Source organism: Ammospiza caudacuta, chromosome 17 (assembly GCF_027887145.1).
Source record: "Ammospiza caudacuta isolate bAmmCau1 chromosome 17, bAmmCau1.pri, whole genome shotgun sequence".
In the NCBI taxonomy this organism is placed as follows: Eukaryota; Metazoa; Chordata; class Aves; order Passeriformes; family Passerellidae; genus Ammospiza; species Ammospiza caudacuta.
Window position 1 is genome coordinate 13,262,154 of NC_080609.1, and position 18,875 is coordinate 13,281,028.

The 18,875-nt window shown below is 46.4% G+C and overlaps 1 protein-coding gene across 1 annotated transcript in view; it reads right to left on the reverse strand.

The window, feature by feature from the left end:
• Positions 1–18,875, reverse strand: part of TTYH3 (tweety family member 3) — a 75,286-nt gene that overhangs the window by 10,362 nt on the left and 46,049 nt on the right. Inside the window, exons 3-13 of the mRNA XM_058815826.1 lie at positions 18,528–18,639; positions 17,715–17,935; positions 16,826–16,921; positions 14,265–14,337; positions 13,864–13,939; positions 8,074–8,129; positions 6,707–6,799; positions 6,497–6,589; positions 5,642–5,778; positions 3,600–3,776; positions 2,620–2,695 (exon numbers count right to left, since the gene is read on the reverse strand). Coding sequence (XP_058671809.1) covers positions 2,620–2,695; positions 3,600–3,776; positions 5,642–5,778; positions 6,497–6,589; positions 6,707–6,799; positions 8,074–8,129; positions 13,864–13,939; positions 14,265–14,337; positions 16,826–16,921; positions 17,715–17,935; positions 18,528–18,639 — 1,210 coding nt within the window. The remainder of the gene's footprint in view (positions 1–2,619; positions 2,696–3,599; positions 3,777–5,641; positions 5,779–6,496; positions 6,590–6,706; positions 6,800–8,073; positions 8,130–13,863; positions 13,940–14,264; positions 14,338–16,825; positions 16,922–17,714; positions 17,936–18,527; positions 18,640–18,875) is intronic.

The following is an 18,875-nucleotide window of genomic DNA, read 5'->3' on the forward strand; positions in this document are numbered from 1 at the left end:
CCAAAAGCTGAATTAAGACAAAAGCTGAATTAATTAAGCTGAATTCCTGACTGAAGTGCTGCTAGATTGGTTCTCTTTACTCCTAGAGAATGGCTTCTTGTGATGGGAGAACTTCTGTGCTGCTTTTGAAGTGCAAGGCTATTCCTACATTTGAGCAGCACTCAGCACTTGGCGTTCAAGCTGTTCTGAGGTGTGGAATCCAAGCTGAAGCTGCTGTGAGGTGGCTTTTGTGAGGCATGGGCACCTGCAACCCTCACAAGGCGCACCAGAAGCCTCCAGAAGGTCGATACTGCTCCTTGAGTCTGCACCAGAGCCAAAATCGGATTTTCACTTTCACCCTTGGCAGGAGGGGATGGGGTGGGAGGTGCAGAGGGAAGGAATGTGAAGAAATAAAAGGCACTGGCCTGGGATAAAGAGTGCAGGGATGAGGGGAGCGGTTGGGAGTGGAGAGGGGGTTGAGCAGGGGGACCTTGGGTGCAGTACCTGTTCCATCTGCGGGCGCTGTTACCAGTATGTCCGAGCACTGTCCGAGGGCTTAAGCTGCCAGCTCATATGGCTGCTACTGTCCATGGCAGCCAAATACAACTGTGATGACGCAAGAAAGAGAGAGAAAAAGAGAGTGCAGCCTCAACGTGCATGAAAAACACAGTGCAAGCAAGTGAAACCCTGGTGTGTGCCAGTGACAAGGTGGGCTCTAGCACCCTAAGGGGATATCCCTGTGGCAAGAAGGAGAAATCAGAAGGAATGAGAGAAGGAAAAACACAAACAAACGAACAAAAAGCCAGGAAAAGTAACGGACAAACAATGCAGCAGGATCATCACATCTTAGTTGTCACCATCTGTTCACAGAAAGCTAAATGGAATAGGTCAGCTCTGTCTGCCCACTGGACATAACCTACTTGGATGGCTATCTCCCTCTCCTCCCTCCCAAAAAGAGGCAGGGATCTGTGCATTGGTATTCCCTTTTTATCTCTCTCCTCCCACAATTTGCTATGAAAAGTTACCATTCCTTCTGCCTCAGTACAGTCTCAGCCACCTGCTATGGAGAGCTGCAAATACAAAAATCCCAGAAAAGCCTTTCCCTGTTGCCTGTCAGTATGAGAATAGAAAGCATTTTTCTTCTCTCCACTGCCTGTCTACTACATCCCTCCAGGAAACACATTCAGCCCATAGCCTGGTTCCTCCTCTCATCTGGGGAGAAACTCCCTTTTCTACAGGTGCAGTGCTGCTCCCTCATCCTCCCCAGCTCCTGCACTTCCCCACTGCCCACACTGATGGCTGCCAACTCAAGTTATTCTGAAGAAAAGAAAACCTTTATCTACTCCCAAACCCCAAGACTCAGATTCCCACTCAGGGCATTGACACAAACAGCTACTGAAGAACCAGGGAATGCCTTGCCTCACTCCAGCCCCGTGGAAGGGGATTTGCTTTCTCTGAAGCAGAAGAGCTGTTGGGCAAGGGGAAGCAGGACATGGAAGGAACATGTGCCCTGGCAGGAGCAGAGGGACAGTGCCCTTCTGGCAGTGCAGCACGTCAGGGACTGTGCTGAGAGCGGATAACGCGACCAGAGCTCGCGATCGGAGCACGGGGCAGGAAACCTCTTTGGGAAGGGTGGAAGAGGTCTGGCCAAGGACAGAGACAAGGATCAACTCTGCACACTTCCACTTCCTCTACAGCAAGATGAACTGGTCCTCTCGAAGTGAAACCATGAATGGAATGCCCTCATTTCCACCACAATTCCTACTCCTTCATCCACCAACCTCCTCTTCCTCCCCTTCCCATCAGTTTGAACCAGGCACCACAGAGTGTGTTTTCTTTACCTACACCTGAAGACTGGTTGGTCATTAGGCATTTTACTACTCATCCTCTGTAATCACACCACCAAGTTAGTGAGCACTGGGATGGCATGTTCTCCAGGTTCTGCTGTAAATCAGGTTTACAGGATCCAGTGAAGGAGGGCAAGATTCATTTAGCTCTTACCCAGCCATGAAGACAAGCCCATGTTTTATCCAGCATACAGAAATGGCTATCAGGCCACTCCAAATACCAAAACCTTCCATGAAAGTTTCTTTTTTTCCTCCGTAGGAAATTAAATACAAAAATAGATTTCAAAGAAAGTAAAACAGTTGTGAAAGAAAGATTTAAAAAAAAATCTCAACAAAAAAATAATACAGGTTTCATCCTACCATCTCTTTAGGGCAGATTAAGGAGAGAGGTTCAGCAATAACTCTGAATTTACAATTTGAACAAGTTTCTTTTTAAACTTGAGGAACCAATGGCACAGATAGCAAGTACACTGCATGCAAGTGAATCATCCTGCTGAAGTCACCCATCAAGATACTCATGCACTTCAGTGGTGGCAGGACTGGGCCCATAGGATTACCAGCATTAATTGACTGAGTTTTATTTAGTCTTTTCTTGTGCAATGCCCAAAGCAGCATAGCAGGGTTTTATTCTCCATGGCAGGTGAGACACAGCTTGTCTATTCAAGCTGCTGCCATTTATGGGCCAGATCCTGTATTTGGCTGCACAATCAGCTGCCTTGGGAGTACACAGGAGTGGCAAATGTGTATTCCCCAAAGCTGCTGAAGCAGAGAAGAGCAGTAAAGAGAGACTTACTGAGGGAGGTGGGGACTCCCGGCCAATGAGCGGGGTATTCTCGCAACGGGGGTTCTGGAAATTTGCATTCTGGCTCCTAGGAAAGGAAGACACACATGGTAACGGGGCACTTGCCATGCTTCTCTGGGGAGGGTCTCTGGTGGGGACACAGGGCAGAGCATCCTCACCCCCAGAACTACTGTGTCAGGTCAGTCTCCTTCAAAACTTTTCTTACAGGCCAGATGGATCCCCTTTTTCAGATAAGGGCATAAAGCTATCATAATTTTCCTCAGATTGAGCACTATTTTTACATTCTTACTCAGAAGGGCCCACAATGAATCACATCAAGTGATTTAAAAATAGGGCCTTGTGAAAATCTGCCTCCCTGCAGCACCAGAACTGCCAAGTGGCAGAAATGGAGATAAAATGAGGACAACGTCTAAGGGGATAAACAAAATGATGTGGCAGCCCAAAAAAAGATGGGTCCTGATGGTAGTCCAAATGTAATCAGGGTTAGGCACTTCTGGAGAAAGCTCTGAAGATCCCACCTGGACTAGGTAGCTCCAAACTACAACGGATGTCAGAGGTGCCTGCAAATACTACAGAAAGAGAGAGACCACAGGTTTTTTCTTGGCTCTCAGTATTTTAGGAGGCTTCTGGCAAGACTGCTCTGTATGAAGAATTAAGTCTTCTGGTGATCAGAATCACTGTGTAATAAGAAGCCCAGACAACACCTTCCCACTTCTTTTCTTTAGACATTTTCCTGAGTCCTGGAGCACAAAGCTGTTCACATTTTGGAGCATGCTGTCTAACCAAACTCCTCCTAGTGCAGCACTATTCCCTTCTCCCATTAGATGCCAATCAGAAAACAAAATCCTTCAAAGATGCCAATCAGAAAACAAAATCCTTCACTGCTTTTTACCTCTAGGTCAGAAGTGCAGCACTGGAGCCAACAGGGATGAGGAGGGAGCCCTGTGGAGAGGCTTCCCTGGCATACTCACATGTACTCCGTGACGGGAGCATTGCTGACTGTGTGTGCTGCTGCAGGGATGCTGGTCTCACTGCCATAACTACTGCCACAGCTGTACAGGCTGGGCATGTGCACTCTGTACAGATTATCGTGTGTCTGCCTGCTCCCTTGAGCAGTTGATTCTTCTTCCCCATCATCATCTGAGCCTCTGCAAGAAGGAGAAAAAGTTCCTCCTAGAACCCTACAGTGACCCCACGTGTGGGGTTTGCAGGAAACCATGGCAATCCTAGGAGCCTCCCAGTCATCTTCCACATCCTCCACGCTGGTGCCCGTTTGGGATGGCTCAGGGTGGCAGCGTGAAGCACAGCCCACAGCACAGTGACTCAGCCCTCCCACTGATCCCATCTGGAGGTGCACACTGCGTGATCCCCTCCAGCCTCCCTGCAGGCTCCTCAGCATGGCTCTGCAGCTGCCCAGCTGTACAACCAGAGGATGGGTACACATCCCATAATGTACAGTGCTAAAAAACCCCACAGACAACAAAGAGGAGAGGCAGTGGGGATGTAGTGCCATGCACCCCACAGAAACATCCTTCAAAACTGCAATCTGTGTCCTTCCATTTCCTGTAGACAGGTCCAAAGAGCTCTAAAGGATAAACCTCTGTAGACTTCTCTCAAGTCCCATTCTGGTGGCAAAGGGTCTGCTTCAGCTTCTAGCAAAACCACAGAAGTCTTTACAGAGACTAAGTTGCAAAATTTGTGTCTAAAGGCTTTATCTTCTCAAAAATGCCAGGATCTAAATCAATGGAGAGCAGAACTGTTTGCCAGCTGGTTCCCTCTGCCTTCCCATTCTCTTGCCCTTCCTACATAATACACACTGCTATTTCAACTCCCTAATTAGGGGGTGGAGCACCATGGTCTGAAATATATTTAATCTGTTCTTAAAGCTAGTGAAAGGTTCTCCACAGCATGGCCATCACCAGAACCTCCAAACATCACCTGCAGCTTCTGCACCACACGGTGGCACTGAAGATCGAGGGATTGCAGCCTGCACAGTCCCTCACAGGCAATAAACCACGACATCCTCCACTTCCCAGAGGGAGCCTGGGGCACCAACGGTGCTCCATGGAATGCAGAGGGAGCCCCTCAGCTCACAGCAGCAGCCTGAGCCTGCTGGGGCTGGCAGGGCAGGGGCCCACAGGGGAGGCAGCACAGGAGATGCCACCAAACCTTTCTCCTTCCAACAGCCTGCTCTTTGTGGTAAGGGCTCTGCAGCTGTGAAAAAGGTGAGGACACAGCCATAGTCTCAGGGGCTGTTCTGACATCTCCTAAAGCCACTTCTGTGGCTGGGCCAGCTCTGGCTCCCTGCTGTTGTTCAGGGCCTTCTGTTTTTCCACAAAAATCAGGACCACAGAAGAGAGTTTGCTGCAGCCTCTTGCTGTTCTGCAAGAGTAGAAAACTCAGTGGCATTTTAACAGCTGCCTGTGGTGCAGCAGCCAGCCAGTAAAGCAAAGGTTTGCTAAAGACTTACTGATTAATCTGGTTATCATCATTAATACCAGCTCCAATTTGCAATGCCTCACCTGCCCATGTTGTTGACAAAGAAACAGTTCCTGGTTTCTGTCATCTATGCAAGTCAGTCACCTCAGCATGAGCAAAGCTACAAAGGCAAGTGTAAACTGCTTCTTATTCCAATTCTCTTCCCCACAGTAGAACAAATGCCTCAAGACAATGTAAGAGAGTAAGAATTTTATATAGAGAGCAATAGTTCAAGCATTACCTCTATGTTACAGCTATAATCATTCATCTGACTTGACTCACAGTCCTGCAGTGTACTGAATGCTCTGCACACAGAGTATTCCAGTGCAATAAGGTTCAGATGTTAGTATCAACCACAGCCAGAGCAAAACACAACCTTTCTTTTTCTGTTAGACCTCTGCTTATAAAGCCTCATCCCTCTCACCCCTGGGATCATGTGGGAATGAGCTCCATATGCTCATGGGCCCAAATCCAGCAGCCAGGCTTCACTGGGAAAGAGCTCCACAGTGCTACAGGATCTCAACCCTCTCTGTACCTCTTCTGCTGCCAAGTGTGTGGGACGCTGCAGACAATGGAGCTGAACATGAGGGCTGTGACAAAGGAGAAGAGAACCAGGTAGATGAGGCCTTCCACTCCATCATAGCAGAATCCTGTCAGAGCCTGGATGTAATCCTGCAGAGGCAAAGGAGCAGAGTTTCTGGATCACTGCAGAGTTACCATTGAGCTCTTACTCAAAAGCCCTTCTCCAGATTACACTCTCTGAAACAACTTAGAGACATCACACTCCCTTTTCTAGAGCATATTTCTATTTTAATTTCAGGGACTCAAGTGTTTTTCATAAATGATCCAACCCTTGCTTCCCCTCACAAAGACCAGCTTGGATTTAGACATAGAAATATTTTCAACCTCCCACAGTAAGACTTTAAGAGGAGGAAAAATAAACAGCCAAGGCAAACTTATCCACCCAACTGAAGATATAGTATTTTTCATTAAGCCTTTCAACTCCCTCACAGTGTCCCATGCCCAAGAACAGAACCATGAACTGTCTGTGTCTCTGCCTTTAGAGGGGCAGTGAGGACAACAGCAAGGCTGTGCTACACTGCTCTGAGGCACTGCACTCCATGGCAAAGGCAAAAAGTTATTTGTTATACTCAAAAAACCTGAAAGCCTCTATGGCTGCAGCTTGTAGATGTGTGAAGGCATGTTATTTACCTTCCTGTGTTGAACTTTAAACTCAAAGCTAGCTTGATCCAAATTCTCATTCCCCTTTCTGCTATTATCAATAAGTGAAAAGTTGTAAACTTCTACCAGAGTTTTGGAACTCCAAACTAACACAGGCTCTACACTCCCTTTGCTCTTCCTTAGCTCAAGCCCAGCTACCCAAACTCACCAAATGCAGACTCCTACAGTCTACCAAAGCTGTCAGCTGCTGCAAGTTGATCTCTGTGGAGTTCAAAACCTCCTGGATCCGAGTAAGATACTCCTGTAATCAACACACCAGTGATTAGTGCAAGGGAATGCTCAGCAGGAGCTGATCCTGGGCTCTGTACAAAGCTGAGGGAAGCCCCAAAGGCCAGGGAGAGCAAACCTGAGGAGTTACCTTGGAGGTGGGGTGCTCTTTGCTTGCTGACCTCATCAGCTCCAACACATCGTCCTGCATTTCCACCAGAGCCTTGTGACTTCCTGACAGCTTCTATTCAACACAAAACATGCAATGTTTCAGCAGCTCAGGCACATGGACCAACAGATCTCCTGGGAAAAGACTGAAATCCTATTTCCCAAATACTGAAGCATCATCTGTATGAATGGTACTGGTTAAAGATGTCCCAGCTGACATGAGTGCAGCTGCAACAGGGTTAAGTTTGACCTTTAGCAAACTGGAAGAAGTACAGACAGAGAGAAGAGGAGAAGGGAAGAGCCAAAAGGAAAAAAAAAAATCCAAAAAACACAAACCCACAAACAAAGAACAAAATACATATACAAAAAATGTACACACAGCTGGGGCTGGCTCTAGGACAGAAGGGAATGAGAAAGAAAAGACACAAAGCACTCAATTTCTCACCACAGAACACAGCTGGATTTTTTCACTAAATCAGATGGATGAAAAACACATAACGTTAACAGTGGAAATTGTTTGTTTTAGGGTGCAGCCTTCACATCCCTTTAAAGCACCATGAGAATTTCACATGCAATAGCATGTCAGGGAGTACACAGAGCAACCAGAAATGCAACAGATGGCAGAGGTGCATCAAACCACAGCCCCAAGTGTTCTTACCCCACCCTTTAAAATAGAGGAAGACAAGATTTCTTAAAAATCCTAAATATAAACGGGGAAGCAGCTGGTGTCTGCCAAATGGTGGGTGGTGTGGGCTTGTTCTGGCCTCTGATGCACAAAGTTTGGAATGGGCCCAGGTGCTCTTCTTCTGCCCCCACACAAAAGAATAATGACTCACATTTATACTTTAGGATAAATCCCTTGGATGTTCAAAGGTTTGTAAGAGGCATCTGTGGAAAACACTCGTTCACCCACAGAAGCAACTGCATTTTGGGAGTGGAGTGTTGGCACTGTTTAACCCAAAAGAACCTTAAAGAAGAGATTCAAAGCAGGAATGACAGTTTCCCAACCTGGCATTAATTGTGGTGCTGCTCTTTAGACAAGTGCCTGGCAAACAGAGGTACCACCAAAAAAGCCATGGCTCTCACCACATTACACACAGGCCCTTCTAAGGGGTGTCCTGATCTGAAGCTGTGCAGGTGGTGATGATGAAGTTGGAAAAAACTCCTCCCTAAATCACAGTGCCACCTCCTGCACAGCTGGGAAGCAGCTGCCAAAGCTTTACCAGCAGCCAGAGCACTCCCTAAAGCAAACACCCTGTACCTGGCTGCATGCTGCACCTGAGCACTTCCCCTGCACCCTGCAGGGTGAGGAGAGGCAGGGCTGGAAGGAGTTGGGGTGCTCACACTCACCTGCTGGAAGGGGTTGGGGTAGCCAGCACTACAGGTCATGTAATAGCGGAGAGTCTCTGGAAGACACAAGAGGAGAAAGGCCAGAAACATCACCCCAGCTCCACTCAAAGTGAGATGGAACACAGAGAAAGTTTTGTTCAGCAGTTGGCACTATCCATCACATAAACCCAAGACAAGACATCAGTCTAGGGCAAGTTCAACTACAGTACATTGAGACATACTCATAAACTCCAGATAAGATTGTTACTGTGCTCTGCTAACAACATCATTTGTTTCCAGCCTTGAAGACACAGCTGTGTTCCTCTTCATTCAAACCAGCCTGGTGCCCTCATGAGCCCTCTACAACATTACATCACCTGCCAGCACACACAAATTGCAAATGCCAGGCTTCCCCCTGCCATCCTCAATAATGTTATCAAGAAAGGAAGCTCTGAAAGACTTGATCATCAAAAAACCTTTAGATTATTCCTCAAACATTTACAGTTCCTCTTCAGATGAATATGAGCATGCCAGCTCAGCAAAATCAAGGGTGATGTTGGCATGGTAAAGACTACAAAAGCCCTAAAACACACAAACCCTCTGCATCCCCCCCTCCACCAGCATCCTTTCCTCTGTTCTTTTTATTCTTCTGTCTGTGCCTTTCAGTAATGCATATTCCAGGCTGCACAGCTATTCTGATGATTCCCAACTCAGAAATCAGTAAAAGGCACAACCAGAAACAAGCAGGGCTGTGAAGGAAGCAGACCTGCCTGCATCCTGCCTCTGCCATGCTTGCCATCAATATTTCATGCACCTTTGGGCAAGGCAGCCTGCTGGAGAGGAGTGCTCCAGCACAGCCTGTCAGCCCCTGTGTGCTGGCAATGCAAGCTGACAGCTGTTATTTATAATTCATCAGCCTGCTCTGGGGCAGCTCTGCCAGCTGCTCCATCCCCCTCCCACTGACTCTTTCTTTGGACAGCTCACACCTCCCCAGCCAAGCCTCTAAACAGCAATTAGCAAATTGTGGGCAGACAGGAGGGCAGCAAGAGCTGCTTTGTGCCTCTCTTTGGGCACGCCACACGAGTGACTGTCCAAGGAAAGAAAGGGCTGTTCCTGCCTGGCTCATAAATCACACACAATGGCTGTGTGAAAAAGGATTAAAACACACCTGCACTGAGAGAACAGCAACAGCCACCCACAGCATCACACATGGTGACCCAGAGGAGTTGTGATCTTGTCACCTCTTTATTTTAAACCAACAAACCACTAAAAAGTTTCTCCTAAGCTCCCACAGTGGTATCAAGTTTACATTGCCTTTTTAAGTGCAATAAATTGCATGACATACTGCTAATGCAGAGCTCTAGAAATGTTTCTTGAGGGCCTTCTGGATTGTCCCTGGTGGGCAGATTAGAGATGAGAGCTCCTGATATCATAGTTTGCAGCTTGTAAACTCAGGATAAAGATTGCTGGTTACAAGTGAAGCAAAAAGCAGTACAGTGAAATAAATGCTTGCCTTGCTTCACCCTGGAAGGCAGATCAGCCAGGATTCACTGTGGTAGCACTGGCTTTGCTGCTGACAAGTGTGACATTCCACATAAAACGTGCTTCCCAAAATGGCTCAGCCAGCAGGAGCAGCTTTGCCCTGCACTGAACCCAGGCTGTGCTGCTTTAAATCTACGGCTACAACAGGCAGAGAGGATGATTTCAAATGATCCTGTACTGCAAAGCCTGGAAATTAAGAAGACCATGTCCCCTGCCCCAATGCCACCAGGAAAAGAGGAAGAAGCAAGAAGCACCTGCACCTGTTTTAAACCTGGGGGAGGCTATCCTGTACATCACCAAATCTCCTATTTCTGACCAGAAAGCAGCTACACTAATCCATCCTTTGCACTTTGCTAACAGCTCCAGGCAGTTTCTTTCTATAATTATCTTTCTGGTGCATTTTCCTCTCAAGGAAAATTCCTAAAGGTTGATCTGAGTTTTGAAGCTGGCCTTTAGGCAATCTAGCTCATAGCAGAAGGGTTAGGCAGGGTCACATCTGCAGCTGCCCATGCCTGCTGTAGCTAGCAGCAATCCTCCTGACTCACCCCTGGTGCACAGGCATTGTGGGAGCAGAAGGCAAGGAAGGGAAACTACCTAAAATGCTTTTTATTTGCAGAATCTGTTTTTCCTAGAAAGGAAAGAAGAGCTTCCTACTAAAGACAGCTTCAGCTGCTAGAACAACTTACTGCTTCTGCAACCATGGAGACCTACTACTCACTTCAAAGCCCAGCCAAAATGCAAAAATGGCATTATGCACCTGCCAAAAAGCAGTTAGATCTGGAGAGAGCAATGAGAAAAAAAGATCCTAGCTCAAAAAAAACCCCTCACACCTAGAACAGCTTTTCCAAGCTCTTCTTCATCTCTAATGGAACATTCTCTTAGCAGGGCTCATTTTAGCCACACACCCAGATGAGGCTGTCTCTGAGGGTTCAATCACCAGAGACAGCACCTGTGGTGTCAAAGCAAGGCAGCTCTTTTGGCTGGAGCTCCTTGCCCAGGTAAGGTTCTCCACCAGGAGTTTTGTTTCCCCAAGGCACCAATCTGACAGTAAAGGGAGGTGTCTGAACAATATTGAATTTCTCTGATGCATCCTATTCTCATATGGGTAAAAGCAAAGAGCTTGCAACTCTCCCATTTACCCTCCATTCAAAGCTTTCTGCTCATCAGGAGTCCAACAACAGCAGGCAGGAAAAGAGCTTCTCAATGCCAACATCAGCTCAGCAGGACTCTCTAGAGCCCTGCTTTGGGCAAACTCTGTCCTGCAGTGAAAGATCCCAATTCTCTGGGCTCAGGTAATGGCTGTGCAGAGCCCACTGCCCCATCTGAGGCTTTGTCCTGATCTCTTCTAGAGAAACAGAGGTGCTGATGGTGTCAGTCCTTTGATTCAGCTCTGCACTTGTGAGATTGCACCAGTGGAGGCCAGTTGGGAGGGTGGGCACAGCAAGGACCCTTCCTGCTCTCATCTGAGCAGCTCAGCCTCAGCATCCCACCTGGAGCACAGCTAAAAGGCTCCACCCTGAGGTTCACAGCTCCCTCAGATGAAGGGAGTGTCTGTTCACCAAGCAGATTTCTGGGAAGAGAATCTGCAGAAAGCTCTTCCTGTTGTTTAGACAGATTGGGCCTTTTTACTTAATTTTATGCAACAAGTCATCTGATAATAACATAATATCAGTGAAAAAGAATGGGACTAGAAGATGGCCTCCTGCTTTGAAAATGAACATCTTGGCTGCACCAAGTCTTTTTACTAGCAGCAGGAGTTGATTATATGGGCACTGTTCAGTTCCATTGGTTTTATCTCAGTTAATGAATATAAGGTGAGTTAGGCACATACATCAGCCTCTTCTGCAAAATTATTTAAGTATTTGCTTCTCTCAAAACCCTGCATTAAAGTTCTTTGCCTCCCTTTTCTCCCCCCATCATTTTTTAATGCAATACATTTTATCTGCAAAACAAGAACATCTCTTCTCTAGCTAAAAACATGACAGTAATAATGCACTTAATCAGATTATTCTCAGCTCCATTAATTTCACTTAGATTTGAAAAACAGTAATTAATACATAAACAAGAATATTAACATACTAGTTGCTCAGTATTCAACTGAGTTATTTTTCTGTGAAAATTACAACCACCACCAGCAAATATTGATGACTCAGTCCCAGTCTGAATTTCAGAGCATGGAGAGCCTTAGAATACATTGTATGTAACAACAGCAACTAAAAGTAGTGATTAAAGAGAAAAATTGACCCAGCACAACCAAACTTCAGTCCACATTGTTTATGCTCTTGGGCTTGAGATTTGGATCATTTGTCCTTGGTCCCCAGCTAGAGCAGGAATTGTTTTGTCTCCCTGCTCTGTGCAGAGAGCTCACCATCCCTCATATGAAGCCCAGACCCACACACTAAAGCAGCCCAGAATCTGAAAAATAGAAAAGCTGAAACCTGAGGCATCACTGGCAGATTCAGCCCCCATGGAGGGGCCACCCTTCCAACCCAGGCCTGTGGCAGCACCTGCCTTCCTGCTCCTCCCCATTTCCCTCAGAGCCATTCACTGTTATTTAAGGAGCTCTAACAACTGTTCCATGGTGCTGCTGCAGGAGCAGAGCCTGTGTTCCCTGGGGCAGCCAACTGTCCCTGCTGGGGAATGCAGGAGCAGGGATGGAATGCCAGCCCTGCACTGCCTGTGAGCCTCCCAATGAGCATTGATCCTGATCAATGGAAACCCACAGGAGCCCAGCACACAAGCACAGCTGAAATGGAGAAGCAGCACAAAGGGGCCTTTCTGTGGTTCCCCAGGGTCAATCTGATTGTTACCAAACCCCAGAGCTAATCTGGGTTACCAAATTATCACAGCTCACAGCTGGCAGGAGCATCACACATTTCCCCTTGGCCTCACTGACCCACTTGCCTCTTGAAGAGCCAGGAAAGCAGCCTGGCACCTGAAGCCACATCCTTGTCACCTTCACAGCCAAAGAGGATTTTCATCTCATGCTAAACACTCATTCTCTTCCCTCACTACCTTTCTTTGCTGCCAAGAGAGCTGCCTGGCTCTACCCTTCCCACAAAATCAATAAATAAGACACTCCAAAAATAAGTTGTAGGGTTGTAAGATCAACCTGTACATATCCTTTTATACTACATTCTGCCTCCAGACATTTATGTTTTTTACTGTTTCCAATGCCTGAATCCTCAGCCATAGCTCCATACCAAATTTCCTACCAGCTGCACATTAAGAGACAGCACTTGGCTGAGCACAGACCCTCTCCACACACAGCAAAAGTTCTCTAGTTCCACCAAATAAGAACCAGAAAAAAACAAGTCACTCCTTTCACAAATCAGTGTCTTTTCCTATTTGTGTTTTATCATACACAGAACTACATAAAGGAACTACTGGAGAAGAGAAGACAGGGGAAAAAAAGTTAACTTTGTAAACTAAGCAGCCAACTCAGTCCTAAAAATACTTTTTCTTTTCAGCACTCAGTGTATCTCTGCTGGCAGGCACCCAATCACCTTTTTGTTAAGCCATGGTTCTGAATGCCATCTTTGCCCCACTGAGGTTCAAATTGGAGGCACCTCTCACCTCAGCAACCACTTCAGTCTAAATTCGGAGCAACAAGCCCCAAATACATCAGTGCTTCAGCTGGAAGCCTCTGAGGTGCAGGCACATGCTTCAAGTGGAACAGGATACACATAGAAGTCAAAATACTGCATTTATAATGGAAAGGGAAATTCAGACTTCTTTGTGGCTGTTTCCATTCACTTACCCTTCAAAGAGGCTACTATTCACAGGCGCCATTAAGAGAAAAAAATTATATATAAACTGTTGATAACAGATATAAAAATAGGAATGGCTAGATTCAGGAATACAGACCTGAGAGCAAGTTTTTTTGAGTTATCATTTTTAAAAATGATAACTCAAACTGCACACTGCTACTGCCACAGTTCTGTGACTTAGAGAGAAGAACAAGCCTGAAGAGTGCTGCATTTAAAGCAAAATAATCCACTAATCTGGGGACTTCTGTTATTCCATTTTATCAGTGATTTCCACCTAAAGGTGAAGGCAGGAGAAAGGTTCTGAAGGTGGTTCTGATGCATACATGCACACTTCTGACCAGAATGCTGTTTTTTCCATAAATGAGCTCCACAAATTTGGTTTCCCACTGTATGCCAGCTGCTCTGTTTCAAACACAGCCTAAAATTCTCAGTCACTGCCATGCTCCTGTGTGACAGCTGGAGCTGCAGAACCCCATGCCAGAGCTATCCCAGCACTCACCAGTACTGAGCACTGCATTCTCTTCAACCACTTTGGAGACATAAGCATCAGGGTTGATACAGAAGTCACTGGAGCCCTGGAGAGATGGAAGACAAAAGGAATATCAAACACATCAGCATCAAAGAGCAGTTGGGCCAGGTTAACATCAGGGAATTTTCTGTTCTAGGGGGTTTTCAGGTGCTGAGGTCTCTCATCCCCAGCAGCACTGCTTTACACAACCACAGCAGTGCTGGACTCTCACACCATGGAGAAGGAGCAGCTCTGCACTTCTCCCAGATGGAAATGGCTAGGACAGTTACTTAGATCAGGAGATGCTGTAAAACAGGCACTGCACAACATTAATCTGGTGTCTGCTAAACCTGCAGCAAAGGGTGACTGGGATTTGGATGTCAGCCACTCACCACAGCAACAGCCAGCTCCAGGCCCAGGGATCCCCAGCTGACAATCAGGGCAAACACCCCAAGCAAGCACACCCTGTGGGAGACAGACAGATGGCAGATGTAGCAGCTCTGATTTCAAGCAGTTCTTTTCACAAGATGTATTATTTGGAGTCCAAAGAAATTACCAAACCCAAGAAATGATCACCCACTGACTGTATGCTCACATAAACAATCCTATTTTAGATGTCATGGACAGCAGCACCCAGAGCTGTTCATATCCAGCTGTTGGTTACTGCATTACCTGCCCTAGAGCTGCAGGGGAAGGGAGAAGTAGGGAAGGAAAGTATTGTTCTGCTTCTAGCAGGGAAACCAAAGGCACAAAGCCTCAGAGGGGGCTGTAGGGGAGGCAGATTGGCAGGAGGTTCACTACAGTCCCATCATTTCACTGTTCCCATTCTAGACTTCACTTTCCAGGTCCAAGGATAGCCAAAGAAATATTTGCTAAATAGAGAAAACCCCACAAAACCATACTGATGCAAAACTGGAGAAATCTCTCCCGTGCCTGCAATAAATGAGGTTGTTTGGTGTAAGTACCACATGGCTACAGATGGAGGGAGGGAACACAGCCCCTGTTAGGAGACCTTGGCTCCAGGCTGGTGCACCTGAACAGCACCAAGCATCCCACACAGCTCCAGGAGAGAAAGTCACCTGCAGGCAAACAGCTTGGAGCTGCAGTTCAGGTGCCCCCCACTGCCATGTGAGTCCATCTCTGCAGATTTGAAGCTCTGTTCTGACAGCTGGACCTCATTAGTGACAGAAATCCAGGGATGTGTCTGCTGCCAAGCAGCCACAAGGCACAGGGATGGCAGAGCAGTGCTCTCAGTGACATTCAGGAGCACACACTCATGGAAAAGGCATTTGCACTTCCCAACCAGCACATTAGCTCTTCACCCTTGCTGTCAGCATGAATGGTAGAGATATTTAGGCTATAATGCTCCTCAACTCCCTCAGGTACAGGGCTGCAGACTAATAAGCTGTTTCATTTTATCTCTCTCTATCTTCAAAGTAAAGAGACACTGGCCTGCTCTCTTAGGGATGCTTTTTCCCTCAAGCTTTGAAACATAAGTAGATCCCTTCCCACCCACACCCTGAACAATACAAAAACCTGTTCATAACCAAGACATTCTTTATTCAAACCTAGTACAACCATCTCTGGGAGGAAGGGACATCTTTTTTCTGCTACATTTGTCTCACTGAATACTAGAGCTTTAAAAAAGTAAATCTATGGGTCTCCATTAAAAAAAAATAAATAAACAAACCATCCCTCACTTTACTAACTTATTTTAATTCCAAATAATCCCTGTTCTGTGAATGGATCTATGCCTCATCTTGCAGAAGTAAGGGAGTTTCACCAGACTGACATCTGCGCTGCACTCTGAAATGAGACACTAAAGACTTTGCTATGCCTTTTCCAAATGGATGCAAAAATTATCAGTCATGGATCAGCAAGGTTCTGTGGGTTTATGACATAAGGACAACACAGCTTGGTGCCTCCAGCTGAGCATGTTAATCAATAAGACACATTTGTTGTTTTACTTTAAATGAAGATGACTGGGTCAGCAATTGATTGCTTGGCTAAAGGATCTAAAACTGGCATTTCACCATCTTGCCTGGCTGTGATACACTTGTTTCTTTATGCCATGTGCTCCCTTTAGGGAATGCCTTAATATGAACTTCTGGCTAACAGGGAATGAGATTCTAATTTAAGCCCTGGGTCTGCCATCTGTGCATCCACTTGGACTTTTGTCTGTATAACCTGCCAGGTATGAAATCATCTGGTGAAGAATAAATCTGGATCCATGTTCCAATTATTAATGGCACCACCACGAACCAGGAGAAACCCTTGGCCATGTCAGTAATCAAACTGTCACTGTGTTTATGATACCAGGCTCTTTGCCAAATGTGCCAAGCTACAAGAAAAGGAGAGGAAGAGATTTTTCCTGTAATGGGGCATTTTCAGTGCTTTTGAGCAACAGACATGCATTAACATTGCAGTGCCATGGCAACAAGACTCCTTCTCATCACTGTGCAAACCATGGCTTGTTCTCAGTTTAATGTTTCCTCAGGTGTGACAGCCCCAGGTAACAAGAGCAGATAGAGACACAGAAGGCACTGCTGCAGGTTGTGTAGGCACATGCAATGCTTATCATCAATTAACAAATGCCTTCCCAACTGCAGAGAATTAAGGGGGGATTTTCAAAGCCTGTCATTTTAAGGAAGGACGTTCACATTATTATCTCCCAGCAAATGGAGGCTTTCAAGGCCACCCAGTGGAAAGCAGACAGCCTGGATGGGCTCCTCACCTGTGATTGTATGGCTCAGGAACCTTCCTGTGAACATCTCCTGTGTGAAGCCCTATTTCCACACAGCTACACTCTACAATGTCTCTCTACTCAGAGCAAATGTAAGATGCTCAGTTTCAGAAGTCCTTGATATCAGCTGACAACAGGTAGAGGTTCCCACTAGCAGGCACTTGCTTTCAGCTGACTTTCCTTGTGCCCTGTCCCCAGATCAAGACTTACCCCATAAGAATGGCCCTGGAGTTTCTAATGAGCCCAAAGAGCACCAGCAAACATATCAGGACATTGAACAGGAGCAGGCCCAGGTATCCCAGCCACCTGCAGCAAACAAAAACACAGTCTGCAAAGGAAAACTGCAAAATACACAGATCAAGAAGCTGTTGTGACTTCTGGGGAAAACACAGTCCTTCTCTTCCCCAAAACCACCTCCTCCAAAGATTAATCTTCAGAGAGCTCTGGGTATTTGTGGGATTGGAAGTTGAGAGAGGTAAAAGCATTTACACAACACAGCACAAACAGTTGTTGAGAAATGTCACTGACAGTGTTTTGTACTGTGATGTTAAATGCACTGGTCATCATCAGAGGAAGAAAAGGCATTGCAGCTTCTTGAACTTCCTAGATATTTGTCAGGAAATGTTTCAGTTATTTATTCCACATGTTTGGATAGAGATTTTCTTTTGTGGGATACAACTGATGCAATATCTTATTTAATATGTTTAATAAAAAGGAATGTTAGGCTGTGGAATTAACTTACAGAACTAGTGCCATTTCCTACTCTATTTAATGCATTCCTTATGCATTTATTAGGACAGAGAAGAACCTATACCTGGGGCTGTTTTTTTCCCCAGTGCTAGAACACAAACTACAGATTTTGTATGTTGAGAATGAACTTCTCATCAGTTGGTAATAAAGACACTTAAGGAAAAAAAGCTGTGCATTTTGATTTAAACTGAATGCAGTCCGGCTATAATAAACAAATCAGCTCTGTGGGCCAAGAGCACCTGCAGCAATAAACAGAGCCTTTGACTCAGCCACCCAGAACATGCACATAATTTTTGCAAAACAGGCCAAAGCAGATGTTACAACCACTACAGTGCAGCATGCTACACACCTGTACCAGTCATAGAGGTCAATCTGAATTGCCAGCTCCTCCAGAGACAGCTCGTCATTCTTCCAGAAGGGGATCTCAGTTGTTTGCCTGACCAGATTATCCAAGAGACTTTGCAGTTTCTGGACAATTTGCAGGTAGTCTGTCTGCTTCTTGAACATCTCCTCCAGGACGAGCAAGTTTGGTTCCACTGTTTGGTTCAGGGCCACTGCAGTGTCCAGTACCTACAACAAATTTAAAAAACAAAAATTACAGTACAGGAAGCCAAGGAAATAAAAGGGAATTCATTCTTCCTAGCAAGACATGGACAGCTTCCAGATTACCAGCCCTCTGTCTTAAGAGGCTCAGACTGCTTACCCCTCAAAAGCAACTTAAAAGCATCTCTAAGGGAGATTGTTTGCAGTGATGGTACCTCAGCTGAGCCTTACCACATGCACACATTCTACATCAGGGCTGCAGTATGATACCATGAGATTAGAGACAGCACAGGAACAACCAGTGGTACTCAAATGCTACATTTTACTAAGATTTGTCTGCTTTGGCCTGCCCCCTCTCCTGGGTGTGGAGGAGAGAGCTGATCACAAGCTGGTTTTCAGCCTAGCAAAGAGAAGACTTCACTCCACAAGCCGCATTCGCTTGGTTATTTTTAGACGAGCGGAAGAAATCACCCCGCCACTAATGGAAATTTTAGCACAAACTCCGAGCCCAGATAATGAGAGAAAACAGGAAGAGACTCAGGCACAGCCAGATTCAGGAGGAGAGGTGCTGAGTGAGGCTGGTCCTTGCCCCAGGCCCGTTTTTGGGGTGCTCACTCACCCTGTCCTGCACGCCGGCCACGGTGCGGTTGGCGTGGCGCAGCGAGTACGTCAGCCGGTGGATGCCGTCGCTGGTCTCCCCATTCCCGTAGAATCCCACAGCAATTCCAGCACTGCAGAGGAAGAAAAGCACCAAAGGGCAGAGGTAAAGCTGAAAGGCAAGTGGGTAACACAGGGCTGATGGCTGCAGAGTCACCTCCCACCAAAGGAAGGCGCTCCCTCCCGCAGGGAGCTGCGGTCGTGCTGTTGCTCAGTTTGCACCTGTGAATATTCACAGCCAGCAGCTCTCCATGCAGCACCCACAGGGCCAAGAGCAGAACATAACAAGCATATTTCATTTATGGTAAAA